The 14,613-nt window shown below is 41.2% G+C and overlaps 1 protein-coding gene across 1 annotated transcript in view; it reads left to right on the top strand.

Moving 5' to 3' along the window:
- The first annotated feature begins 2,985 nt into the window (after positions 1 to 2,985).
- The window catches only part of ngfrb (nerve growth factor receptor b), a 184,334-nt gene continuing 172,706 nt past the window's right edge, over positions 2,986 to 14,613 (top strand). Inside the window, exon 1 of the mRNA XM_072561733.1 lies at positions 2,986 to 3,225. Coding sequence (XP_072417834.1) covers positions 3,190 to 3,225 — 36 coding nt within the window. The 5' untranslated portion in view covers positions 2,986 to 3,189. The remainder of the gene's footprint in view (positions 3,226 to 14,613) is intronic.

Below are 14,613 nucleotides of genomic sequence, written 5' to 3'. Positions count from 1 at the left end.
TACCAGTGTTTAATAAGTGACACTGCTACAAGATTGAAATGGATCAGTGCCCGGGTTCATCTCACTCACTTACAGAGCGGAGTGAGCTGGGTGGGGCGCTGGACAAGAGAACTCGGGGTTGCAATGCAACAAGTCCCCTCCCTGCCTCAGATTGACCTGAAGGGGACGATTTGGAGCCGCGCCCTTTGTATCGACACTGGTCAAGTCCCAGGCGATGTGAACGACAAACCCCCGATCAGCAACTGCGATACGGAGAGAACCGCAAAGCAAACACAACAGTGGAGTCTTCATTCGATCATCAAGAGGATCAGAGACGAGAGTGTGGCGCTGGAAAAAACACAGCCCGTCAGGCAGCATCCGAGGAGCAGGAGAGTCGCAATTGCGAACATAAGCCCTTCATCAGGAATGCTTTTCCAGCACCACACTCACGACTCAGATCTCCAGCATCCGCAGTCCTCACTTTCTCTGGCTGTTAGAGAGTGTGGACAGGGGGACGCTGCTGTCTTAAACGATAGCTGTTTCAAGGGCCGTTCACAAATTAACATGTTCCTTTATTTTCCAAGATCCCACACAGCCCGAGCTCTCTATGTAGCCCTTCTCTCCTTCTTGCCCCGCTCCCCGGGCAATGTCTCCGACTCCTGGTTATACATCTCTCTCCTCGATCCTCACCACACACTTCATCCCAAGCCACTGGTTCTGCCTGCAGTATTAACTGATTCCTGTCGCCAGGGCTGTTGAACCGCAACACAGCTACTGACAACACTCTATATTCAAACGTCCCTTTCCCCTTACCTCCAAACCTCTCTCCCATTTCACCAACACTCAGTCTCTCCATCACCACCTTCATGCCAATCCGACAGAGCAGACCAGGTCTCGGGTTAACTTCTCACCGAGAAATGTCCTACAATCTGCTGTGGGTAATGGAATAAACCCCCAATCAGCGCCGATAAATCCCCCATACAGTGACCCCAGCGCAGGTCAATTGTACGGGGTCTAACTGGACGGAGCGATCTGGTGGTAAAAACAATGACTGCAGATGCTGGAAACCAGATTCTGGATTAGTGGTGCTGGAAGAGCACAGCAGTTCAGACAGCATCCGAGGGGCAGTAAAATCGACGTTTCGGGCAAAAGCCCTTCATCAGGAATGGTTCCACTCAGACCTTGCAACTCATTCAATGAGTTACGAGTTAGTTGCCTGGACAACCATATTTGTTCACAGTTGTACGTGCAGCAGTATATTGTTAACCCTCCTGTGAACGAGGGGCAAATTTATCACTGAATTGTTACAAAGCAGCGCTTCATTCTTCAACTTAGCAACTCCTGAAGGAGCGTCACTCCACTCGAATGGTCAACTCTGCTTTCTCTCGGCAGACCTGCTGCGTTCCTGTATTTATTTTTGTTTCTGACCTTCAGCGCCCACGGTTCCCCCCCCCCCACTTCGAAATGAGCGATTTTCCATTCTCCTCCAGCTGTTTCCTAATATTTTTACACATGTTATGATACACTCCTGGAGCAGGTGGGACTTGAACTTCTGACCCAGGTGTGGACATGCCGGTGCTGGACGAGGGCAAAGTCAGAAGTCACTCGACGCCAGGTTTACAGTCCAACAGCTTTGTTTGAAATCACAAGCTTTCGAGGCACAGGCTTGTGTGGTGTGACCTTCTGATTAAGAGGGAGGGACATCACCACAAGACCTTCTCTCTGTGACCCAGCCCGCATGAGAGTCAAGATTAGAGTGGTGCTGGAAAAGCACAGCAGGTCAGGCAGCATCCAAGGAGCAGGAAAATCGACGTTGCGGGCACGGTGGGCGGCATGGTGGCACAGTGGTTAGCACTGCTGCCTCACAGCGCCAGAGACCCGGGTTCAATTCCCGCCTCAGGCAACTGACTGTGTGGTGTTTGCACATTCTCCCCGTGTCTGCGTGGGTTTCCTCCCACAGTCCAAAGATGTGCAGGTCAGGTGAATTGGCCATGCTAAATTGCCCGTAGTGTTAGGTAAGGGGTAAATGTAGGTGTATAGGTGGGTTGCGCTTCGACGGGTCGGTGTGGACTTGTTGGGCCGAAGGGCCTGTTTCCACACTGTAATGTAATCTAAAAAAATCCCTTAGTTCCTGATGAAGGGCTTTTGCCCGAAACTTTGATTTTCCTGCTCCTCGGATGCTGCCTGACCTGCTGTGCTCTTCCAGCACCACTTTAATCTTGACTCTAAACTTCAGCATCTGCAGTACCCACTTCTGTCTTTGTCTGATCAGTCTAGTTCCTTCTTGAATGCATTGGTCGGGTCTGTCTCTACTACACTCTCAGGCAGCGCGTCTCTGGTATTAACCATGGTTAAAAATCGCACACAAACATCAGGTTATGGTCCAACAGGTTTATTTGGAAGCACTAGCTTTCGGAGCGCTGCTCCTTCACAAGCGGTTGTCTGGAGCTTCATCATCAGGAGCAGCACTCCCAAAGCTAGCGCTTCCAAATAAACCTGTTGGACTATAACCTGGTGTTGTGTGATTTTTAACTTTGTCCACCTCAGTCCAACACCAGCATCTCCACATCATTAACCATTACCGGAGTGATTCTTTTCCCGTCAAACTGTTTGAAAGCTGAGCCCTGTGATCCCCACAGGAGCGGGAACACCTGATTACCCAGTACTCCGAGCTAGCACGGACAACGGAATGGTGCCAATCTCGATGCTAATGTGAGAGAAAGCTTCAGACAAAAACGGGACACCCCTCCCCACCCCCATCTCAGCGATGGCTTCATTAAAACAAATATATATATATATTTGTCTCTGTCAAACACACACGTCTGTCCAATTGCAGGCTGGTGCTGCTGGAGTAACCTTTCTGTATCACAGCCTTTCATTTCCAGAGGTAGTTATTGATGATCTCGTTTCTCAATCTGCCAGCTCGCTGTGGGCGGGGTGAGGGGGAATGAGGAATCGAGACAGCCAACCAGGGACAAGCTGCAAGAGATGATTTCAATGTAAAAGCGGCGAGTCGCAGAACCCAGAGGCGCAGCCTTGGGACCTGAAGTCAGTCACTGTTTATCCCCTTCACACACACACACACACACACACACACACAGCCTCTTAACTCTGAGCAATGGGACTGTCATAACCGGATCGCCAGCAACTCATTCCCGCGAAGTGTCCGGTCAATGAGAGGACAGTGAGACCAGCTTAGCATTTAGCGAGATGGGAACTGCGCGACTCCTTCTGCTGTTAGCCGCGGTAAGTGAGACTTGTTTGAGATTCCCCCCCCCGGAGCTTATTTCCGATTGTGTTGAAGCTGCTGTCCCCCACCACAGTAGCTGAGGGTAATAGCATGAAATAACAGGCGGTCTGGCTGCTGGTGACTGCACCAGGGAGTAAGTGTTGGAAGCTGATATCTATAGTGTGTGTGTGTGTCTGTCTGTCCCACCTGTGAGCCCAGCCTGTGGACACTACTCTGAGACGGACAGTGGAGTTTTCACATCATTTCGAGTTTCTTCGTTATTGTGTTTTCAGGGGGACATGTGAAAATGGACCAGGTTTACTCGGGGCAGCCCAGTCCTTTTGACCCAGGTCTCTCCCCTCTGAGCGCAGAGTGGCGCAGTTTATGGGAGAGACTCGCGCTCTCATTCCCTGAAAATGTAAGCCTTCAGTGCGATCCCGGCAGGCGGGGGATCCGACAGTGTAATCCAGCCGCTCTCTGAAATCCTGCCCTCTCTCCCTCTAACAGCGCAGCACCCCCTCGGTTTCCTTCTTCAGACTGAACCGAGAGATCTGAGTAACGCCGATGCTCACTCTTGTCGATTCGTTTTTGGCTGGGAGGGGGTGTGGATTTAAAATATTCGCTCGAATTGAAAATTAAAATGACCAATTCTGCTTCTATCCTCAGCATCGACGGACGGCAAGAATCGCCTGTCCCTCCAGATTCTGAAATCCTAGTGTCAGGAAAGTTTAAGGAAGTTATCAGCTTTCCTGTCGAACCTGCAATTTCTGCTCAGTGCTCGATTTGGGTAAAAAGGGGCATTTTCAAAAGGCAAATTCTGCTGATATCAAAATTACCTTGTACCTTGTCCCTCATTACCTTGTACAGCACCCCCGGCTGATTCACACCGGCCAGTTCTCGATATCAGAGTCCCCTGACGCCTTACCATTGCCCTTCCGCTTAGTAGTGAATAGGGTACGTTATATTTGAATAAGGAGACAAACAGGGGGGATGCTGGAAATCTGAAACTACAACAGAGAATGCTGGAGAAACTAAGCAGGTTTGGCAGCATTTGTTGAGAGAGAGGGACAGAGTTAACGTTTCAAGTCCAGCGCACCCTCAACGTTAACTTTGTCTGTCTCTTTCTCTCCACAAATGCTGCCAGACCTGTTGAGTTTCCCCAGCATTCTCTGTTTTAGTTTCAGATTTTCAGCATCGGTTATATTTAAATCATGTTGCAGAATTTGAGCAGCGACAAATGGGACTCACTCACTGGGATTCTGCTATCCACACTATCCCGCGGCATTTCCAAAAGGATTTATTGCTCGTTAGCAGTAGCTCGTCATTCTGACCAAGCTGCTCTGTGTAGCTGTTTTAACGTTGATCTGAATGAAAATGTGAACCTTCAGTGTGACACTGGTGCAGGGAAAGTGTGTGCAGCGGAGCTCTGGGAAGGCAGGTTTCATCTCCTGCTCTTGTTGTAAAGCAGTGTCTGAATTGTGGTAGTGCCTCGGCCTACTGTCCAGTCCGAAAAGCAAGGCGGATTGGTCACACTGGCGAGGAGTCAGAAACCGAGTCTGCGCGCTGTTATTGCTGAAGTCCGAACTCAGGCGTTTAAAACCAAGCCACCCAGCACCTCCTTTTATTTTCCAGTCCCGCGGCTTATTTCACAATCCGGAAGAAATGTGTTATCTTGGGACAAAGGGAATAGCAGTTGACAGGTTAATGTCACCCTCAGCGATACCCAGAGGTCGAAGGAGGAAAGAGCTGGGGACCAAATGGTAAAATCTGATGCCCCCTGAAACACAATGAATAGAGAGGGATGCACGATAAGGGGGAAAGCAGGCTTTGCTCCGAGATTTCTCTTCCCAATAGTAAGATCTAGCTAGTTTGTCATGTTTTAGCTTGTGTAACCTCATCACCAGGATTTGCAATCAGATCCCGAACGTTTCCCGGAGGGGCGAGCCGTGCACACTCCGACCCCTGCGCTCATTGCTCCCACCAGCAAGGGGCGCAATTTCAAATGACCTCTTTTCAAAACTTTCTTTTGAGTTAGATAGGAACTACTGGAAACATTGAAATAGAACGGTTCCTGAATCCCTTGTCCTTTTGAAAATCAGCTCTGAAAAATGACGTAAACAGAAATGACAAGCAAGTATCCGATAGAGTCGGGGACGCTGCATAAATTAGTTCAACAGAAACAAAACAGCAATTGGTGGTAAAGCTTAGCATCCGTGGAGATAAACCAGAGTTAACGTTTCAGATCCAGTGACCCTGGCTAGGTAGTGTCCAGCTATTAAAGTTGGATGCTTTACCTGTCAAACAATGTGTTACTTCCAGTAAATGTGCAGAAGCAGGACACAGTTTCAGAAAAGCGAGAAATCAAATAGCCACCCAGACTATTAGGTATAAAAATCTACAGAGAAGAAAAATGAAAGTGTTCCTAGGGGAATTAGGATTATACATTTTGCAAGCAGGTATTTATGTAATGGTCATCTCATGAATTTCAAACAAACACTATGGGAGTATATGAGATAGTGAGTCATGGTTAAGAGGGCTGTCTGCAGCTGACATCAGTACTGCAGCATGGTTTAGAAGGCAGAGCATTTAAGATTAAATATGTGCTACAAGCAAGTTTCCAAAATAGGGGACGAAAGCCTGAACATACAGGTAGCTCTTCTACAACGCAATGGTTTCTTGGGCAATCCTGCATTATAGAAAAGTCGCGCTTTCGTAACAGCACTTGAAGCTTGGGAACATGATTGCGTAATAGCCAACATACACTTTAAAAGTTCGTGCTTTAAAAACAGTGCCCCAATTCGTCAATCGCATCGACGAAACACGTGTTATAGCAGAATAGCCTGGAAATTAGAAATAGGAATTCTGCTCTTGAGTAGGACAGCATTTCTTCAATGGGAAGAGTCCAACTATATAAAATCTAAATAGTGTAAAGAAATTAAACTATATAGTGAAACTACCAGGTCACCTAAATTTGTAAACTTAGATTTAGGGGAGACATAGTAGTGATAAGTTCTGGATGTAGGTTTGCTCGTTTTCATGAAAATGAACCTTCCAGATCGCTGAGCAAACCTATATCCAGAACCTCAACCTGAGCTACAACTCTTCTCAAAACTTGCTAGTAGTGATAAGTATAATTAAACACTCAAATATATAAAATAATAATCGGTTCACCACAAAGCATCTGTAACGCAGGACAAATGCAGTGAAATTGAATTAAAACAGAGTTCCATTTGACAATCTGGCAGTACCTGTGTAATGTGGAATCTGAGCCAATTGAATAGCTCTGTCACTTCAGTGGCCTGTTCAGACAATGCCTGTTTGGTTGGTGATTTAAAACTATTAAGAATGCAATGGGGATACTGCCAATATGTGAAAGTTGGAGGAATGATTTTTAGGCTAGTTTGCTGTTGTTGATATGTAAACAATTGAAGCTGGTGTTCTGTCTCTCCAGATTTAATTTCTCAGCCTTGTATTAATTCAATGTTAACATTATAATGATTATGCACGTGTCATGGCCAGATAGCATGCAGAGAAATCCCAAAGAAAATTTTATTTTACATTTATGTTTGAATTGTGTTCTTTAAAAATGGACAACATTGGTGAACTGATAAAAATGTCTAAGGCTGACCAAATTGCCATATTTACAAAAGTTTCTGAATCCCCTATATTGCATAGATATTGTATCTAGATGAGCTGTCTGTTGAACAAGGAAAACATGATGATCTATAATGCTAATTTGGGAACTGATGCTTTTACAGTTACCAGGTCACCTCTCAATGCATTTTGGTAAGGGAAATCAAAGTACCTTGATTCTCTGAATGACATTAGCAGAAACCACCCCATCACATGACTGAAAGCTGTGTTTACTGAATGGCTTAAGCACACAGTTTTGACTTACCATTTTAGTTGCTGCCATAATGTCACAAGAAGAGCAGCTTCATGTCTTAACAGCTGAAAGGCATGCTCCCCAGCTCTCTCTCCCCCTTTTCACCTGCCACACTGGATTAATTCTGACTTTAGGAAATATTGCTGCAACTTTGACTGTCATCCATCTGCATCCTAGCTACCAGGGGAAAAAAATGCTCCACAATCAACCAACTGACAGATTCCCAATTGGACACTGAGTTACTGAAGACCAAATCAATATCTTTGATTTTTACAAAAATAAATTTATCACTTATAATTTCCTTCCCTTCCTTTCTGCCCTTATATCCTTGTGTGAGATGTTTAAAAAAAAATCCAATGCATTGAACTAATAAGAATGTGCGCCAAGCTAGAACCTGCCAAGTTGGGCTAGGAAAGAGGAATGCAAGAGTGTGCAGTAGAAATAAGGAGGAGAGACAGGGAGAAATATAGTGTGTATGACTTAGTTCATAACTGACAATACCATTCTGGAAAAAACTGAAGCTGTTTGTTTAAACATGATAAATCAGTTAAAATCTATTTAAAAATTGTAAATATTCAAAGCAATTTACAAAATAGCAATACTTTTGATTTGGTGTTTCGACTGCTGTAAGCAGTCTCTTCATTTTTGCATTAGTAAAATCAAATTGCACACACAAACTCTATGAACAAACTTCACAAATCTTTACTGAAACTACACTTAAAAGTGAATCAGATCTGATTTCTAACAACTATTCTTTCAAACAAATGTCATGGTGCAACAGTTTATTTAACAAGTGTTATGCTAACAAGATTGATTCCACCCAGAAAAGTACAGAGACATATTTAGTAACTGGTCATTGAGAGGTAGGGTTGAAAAAAAAAACAGCCGAAACTTTAACTCGATAGAAGACATTGAAACATATCTTGTAAAAATATTTCTTATCTGAGTCTACTAAAAAAGAATAAAGCTGTTGTTGATTATTGTTTCTTTGGAAATAGATCTTGACTAAATAAGAGGTACTTGATTTTGAGGAATTTCTCATCCGGTTTTCGACCACAGTCTGATTTATTACCTTAGCTATCTTGGATCTATGATTAAGCCAAAAATGCATGGGAAGAAACAGGAGATTGGGGCTAATTGGTGACATTTTCAGAAACCTGCCAGAGTATTGATGATCTTCATCAGTATGGTGCACAAAATGATCTTTTAATCATTTTGTTTATTTTTCTTTCTTCAAAACCTGTCTTTTCATTGATTTGCTTTAGATTGGTTCTACCCTTGGTACAATAAAACAACATTTCAGCATCGGCATATTTATCAAATAATCTAGACATGACACATTGTTTAGCGATGACTTTTAAGTTCGTAAACTGTTCAATGTTTGTAGTCTGAAAACAGATGATAGTAGTTGACATTGATATTGCAGTATTTACTCAGGCAGGATTTTGAAATGGAAAGCAGAAATGTGAAGTTTCTCCATATGTTGAGGAGATTTCACTTCCACAATGTTTTTCTTTAAAAATAGGATTGTGCAGATCTCTCCTTGATAGCCAACCTCCTGCCCCTCCCTGCCCCACAATGGACTTGACTTCCTATCACGCAGGGTATGCTGCAATAGATTTCACAGCAGGTGTATTTGTACAGGTTGCTTGAATGTGAACAGAGTGTTGGTTTGGGAATGATTGAAGCTGGAGTTGAAGATAGATCAGAGGCTGAGATAGGGGAGTCAGTGATTGGGAGAGGTGTTCATGTTTGGAATGGGGTTTGATTATGTGAAAGGAAGCAGCATAACCTGGAAGTGATGGGCTGTGGATTACGTAGCTCTGTTCCTACTGGTCCACAAGTAGTTGTATAAAAAGACACTTCTCTGTCCCTTATAGCAGTACTCACTTTTAAGCTGATAGTTTTCCCAATACATTGGAAACCCAGTTGTCAATAGTTACATTTAAAATGGAGATAATATATAAGACACATGATCTCATTAAAATACTTAAATGAACAACCTGCCTCATTGAAACAGAAAACTTGCTTGTTCCTAGAATAGGAAGCTTTAAGATTATTTTGGTTCTGTGATTTCCATTGATGGCATCATTACAACCCACTTGACCCATATTCACTGGGTTTTTTTTGGAATTAAAATGTCCTCACAAGGAATTTTTTTAAAAACTATCACTTTTCTACTTTCAATTTTCTAAATATTGTCACAACTGAGGTGCAAAGAGTGTGCTATTGATCCAGTCCCATGACTCCATGAGTCACAGTATAAAATAAAAGTTTCGATATGGTCAATTGTATGTCTTCTCTACAATAAACTTAGCATGAAAAGAATAATCAACCAAGTTTATTTAATAAATAAAAGACTATTGATTTGTAATAAAGAAAACATTCAATACAGATGTGGAATTGGTTAGCACACATCATTTGTAAAATTAAAATATAAATCTTTACCTCTCTGGATAATCCAATACCTTCTTAGACAAACACACCTATTCTTCAGGTATTGGATACAAAATTGATTTCTTTCTGCAGAGATTCTCTTTAAAAAGAAATACCTTTTCTCACTAATGGTGCTTACTCTTGAAGGCAAAACAAAAAGATAAAAGGCATAGAGTGTTCCTAAGTCAGTTATCTGCTATTATTGCATGTGTGGCTAAGTCATTAACCACACACAGTTGTCTCTGGAGTCTTGGCAGACACAGCTTGCTCATGTTGCCACAATATTTATTAACCCTACCAGCAACAGTATTTAAAAGGCAGGAGACATGAACTAAGCGTTTCTACTGTAGCAGGTTTTCCTCAACTGAAAATTCAAACACAGACTCTAAGTCTGCAAATACTGTTCAAACAGAGCAACCTTAAACTTAATGATAAGACAGTGAACTGCTTTTCCTGAAGTGAGTCTGAGCTACCAAGACCAGCAGTTATTTGGAACAATGCAGTTTCTCAGAAATGTCTTGTTTTAAATAAAATTCCAATGTGTTTTTTTAAATTGACCTTTAAGAAATACAAACTAGGCATCTCTTTATCAAATTTCCTTTATATTTGTCCTGAATTTTACATAAATTAATGTGACTGATATGGATATCTAGGGCATTAATTGTATGATGCATCAGGGTAGTCTTGCCGAGCAAGTTGAATTACAGGAAGTTTACAGCAATTGGACTGAAAGAGTAATGAGCCTCATGTGACCATATATTGTCATGGAGACCTGAAGAGATACTGACTGTGCAAAAATGCTTTTGGACAGTCTCTTCTTGTTTGATGAGAAATTTGAGTCAAAGGATCTGTGCATTAGTGCCTTTCAAATGATGTGTCCTTGCAAACTAGTGGAAAACATAGCCAGCAAATACATTATCAGGGAGGAACCTCCTCACATTCAGTTTTATTCAGAAAAATCTTGCAATCATTGCCTCATCAAAAGTTGGTCTCAGGATATTCTTAGATGTGAAGTTACAACCTTATATCATTAAACACAACATTTGTCACTTTTGTTCAACTCAAAACTTTATAGTATAACTTCATATTATTTCTATGTCTGGAAATGAGGAATGTCACAGGAAGAGGAGTTGACTACATGAGGTGTTGAGTATTGATTTAAAAATTGAAGATCACCTTGGATTTATGAAGGATTGGAATATAAAACATGGAACTTCATAGCCTTGGTATGTTGTAGTTGATGAATTTGAAGATGCTATGGCACAGAACCATATTTACTCACACATGATTCAAGTGTTTTAATTTGCATTGCAAAAAAACTTTAATCTAATTTCTAATGGAAGTTGCACTTTCTGTCTTGATTGTGAACAATGTTGTTATGCGATGATTGAGACAAAACAACTTGAAAAATACTTCGATGTTGATTATGATACAAAGCCAGATAAACTCTGCATTGTGTTACAATGAGTGTTCTGTTATTTGAATGAAATCGTTACAGATTGTGGTGAGTAACTGCTTTGCCTTTTCATGATTCTAAATAAAAGATACCACAAACAGGCCTTCAAAATGTTCCCACAAAATCTGGTTGCATTTTGATTCAAATGACTGCAGCCAACACCTCAGAAAAGCACTTTCTACTCTTCCAGTGCAACACTTCCATTTCCCTTCGTCCATCTGTCTGTTCTACAGTGCAGCCTACATGGCAAAGACGAAAGATGTGGTTTTTATCCAACCTCACTACCCAGACCCTATTACAGTATATCCTTCTTCACTTCTGTTTTCCTTTACAGTTTCTCTTGGAGCATACATTTTCAGTTTTATCACACCCAGCCATTCTTTCTTTCTGTTTGGATTCAAAATCAAAATGTTGGTCACAGAGTTTTTCCCCTTATCATAGGTCATTGTTAATCAATACTGATATAAATTTGTCACTTAAAATAAAGAAGCAGTGTTTCCATCTATTAGTTACATGGAAGGACATGTAGAAGCTTACTGGTGCTTTCTGAGGATCTATTGTATCAGTTGGTATATTACATTAAGAGGAGTGATTAAGACCAACAGTATGGATATAAGTTGGTTAGCCTCATAGTTACCATTAACTATTAATGGTAATTTCCTTAAATCATTTTTCAATAAGCATGATTCAAATTCTTGCAGAATGGATATGCCATTTAATAGATTATTTAATGGTTAATTCTTCAATGAATGATGTGTCGCCCTGTTTTAATCTTGGTGGTTTTCCCCAGCAATGGATTAAAACAGGCTTTCACAGGCAATGCTTTGTGCACAATAACTTTTCTATTTGGATCTTGAGACATTAGCCAGCACAATAACACCTCACGGAATACATTAAAGGCTATTTAGTTCAGAAAGATCACTCTGTGTTCTGCAATCTGATAAAGAGTCCCTTAGAGAAGTAAGCAAAAAGATTTCTTATGTTTTCAGTAAATCAGTTACCAAATATTGAAATGGAGCTGTTGCTGGTGAATCTGTCAGTGGAGAAAAAACAGGAAACAACCATTCCAGATACAACAGATTAACAGTACATTTTGCCATTTTGTATATTTCATTTGTGTAAGGCAATTAATTGATTAAGGTCTGTCACCTCATTTTTAAATTGGTACAATTCCAGAAGAAAAAAACTCAATTTGACTGGATGCTTCAGCTGATGTGAGGCAGAAATGTGGATCGTATACTCCAGCCTGATATGGCAATTTATCTCCCTTTTGGATTATTCAGCCTCAATGTCCACTATCTGGAGGGAGAGGGTGAGATGAGTGTGAGTACTCAATGAGTTTGTGTTGCTCTTGTAGTCAAGCATCTGATATATTATTGTGGTAATGGATGAGAATTTATGAATGCTGAGGTTTAATTACCCTCTAGACTTAATGATGCACCACCCATAACTTATGGATCATGGCTATATTCAGTACCTAGATTGGGTTAGTTTGCTGAACAGCAATAACCAACAAACGGACAAATGGACAAATTGTCATTTGAATTAGAATTACTGCACAAAAAAATTCAACCTTCATGAACATGGTTAACAATTTCAAAAAAAAATTTAGGAAGTGGTGACACTTAATTTAAGATAGTTAAAGGTTATGTACAGTTTTGCAACATCGTGTCTTAAACCATGAAGCTCTTTGCAATCTGAAGACTGATTGCAAAATCACTGATATGTGTACTTTTTTTTAAACTCAATAGTTTGAGTGGCCAGCAGCTTTCAGAGGGTGAAACTCCCTCTGATTGGATCTTGACTCTAGTCAAAGGCTGCTGATTAGCTTGCTCTGATTGACCCGTGGTTTGGTGAGTCTTTGAGAAAAGAGGCAGAATGGATCTGTCAGTGAATGGCTGTCCAGCTAGTAAAGAAGACCTCTAACACATCAAGACTCTGCCCTTTGACTCCAAGGTAAAAGCAAGGACTGCAGATACTGGAAACTTGAGTCGAGGTTAGAGTGGTGCTGGAAAAGCACAGCAGGTCAGGCAGCATTCAAGGAGCAGGAAAATCGACGTTTCAGGTAAAAGCCCTTAATCAGGGATAGAGAGATGATGAAGGGCTTTGCCCGAAACGTCGATTTTCCTGCTCCATGGATGCTGCCTGACCTGCTGTGCTTTTCCAGCACCACTCTAATCTAGACCCTTTGATTCCAAGTCCTAGACTCCACAACCAGCAGTAATAGTTTCTCTGCATCGTATATGTTCCCCTAGATGTCTTGAAAATATTAATCACGTCATTCTTTTAACCTCCTGCATTCTAAGGAATACAATTTTTGTTTGCTTTCTCCTTGGAAATTAATCTTTGGAATTCTGGTAAACACTTGTACCTAGCTCTAAATCCCTCACTTTCAGTGAACAGCCTACTTTTGCCAGCTCTGCAGGATTCTTCCTTGACTTGAAATATTTCTATTGAATCATCTGTTGTTCAAATTATCCTATTGAATAAAAGACTTATCCAAAGATATATATTTCTTTCAGGTGTCCTTGACAGTCCTTCACTGTATATTTCCAGTGTGCACTCACATTCCCAAAACAATTTGTAACTAACTAATCGTTTCTGAAATGTGGACACTCTCGCTATGTCAGTAGATATGGCAGCACGTTACATGATTCCTTAACTAGAAAATTAGACTAATTAATTTGGAAGAAGCCCACCCCTGTTCTGCTTTCTGTCGGACCAAGGCTCTGTCAGTTACACTGTCTCATTTCCAGGTTGAAAAGCTGTGACCTCACAATCACACTGCAGAAACGTTTGTGACAAATGTAGGCTTGACACTTCAGTACATACTGAGGGAATGCTGCATTGAGGAGCTGTTATCTTTCAGATGCAATATTCAACTAGAGGCCCATCTGCTCCCTTAGGTGGATGTAAAGAAAACTGTGGCAGTTATATCTTGATCAATATCTATTTCTTAATTTACATCACATAAGTAGATCATCTGGTAACATAATGATATTATTGCTTTCTGCTGGAGCTTGTTCTGTTCAAATTGGTTCCTTTTGTACTAAAATGACTAAACTGTAAAGTACTTTGTAAACTAAAGTATTATGAATATCTCAAACTTCAATATATGATATGTTGTTTTTTTCTTGAAATACATATAAACAGGGGCTAGCCATTCTTCCGTTTACTTGCATCATCTCTGAGCTGACTCTTAACCCCATCTACTTCCCTTGATTCTATGAAACAAAGTATCATTGCTTGTCAAAAATCTATCAATCTCAGTTTTAAAATTACAATTAATGTGGCTTCAACATTTCCAGATTTTCGCTGCCCTTTATATGAAGAAGTTCTTTCTGACACTTCCCCGGATGATCTAGTTGATTTTACGCTAATACCCTTGAACTGACAGGTCCACCAAAGAAATGCTTTCTCTCAATCTATTCTGTTATTTCTTTTGATATTGTAAACACTTCAATTAGATCACCTCCTTTATATTCTATATTCAAGTCATATACAAAAATAATCTGTGCAACATGTACAGATAATTTAACGTTTTCAGCCCTATAACATTCGGTACAATTTGCACAGCATTCAATCCGAGGCCAATTTACCTTATTTTAATGATGCCCAGAACCAAAC

This window comes from Chiloscyllium punctatum, chromosome 42 (genome assembly GCF_047496795.1).
Source record: "Chiloscyllium punctatum isolate Juve2018m chromosome 42, sChiPun1.3, whole genome shotgun sequence".
Taxonomy (NCBI): domain Eukaryota; kingdom Metazoa; phylum Chordata; class Chondrichthyes; order Orectolobiformes; family Hemiscylliidae; genus Chiloscyllium; species Chiloscyllium punctatum.
The sequence above is the reverse complement of the archived record's forward strand: the minus strand, read 5'-3'. Positions and strand labels throughout refer to the sequence as shown.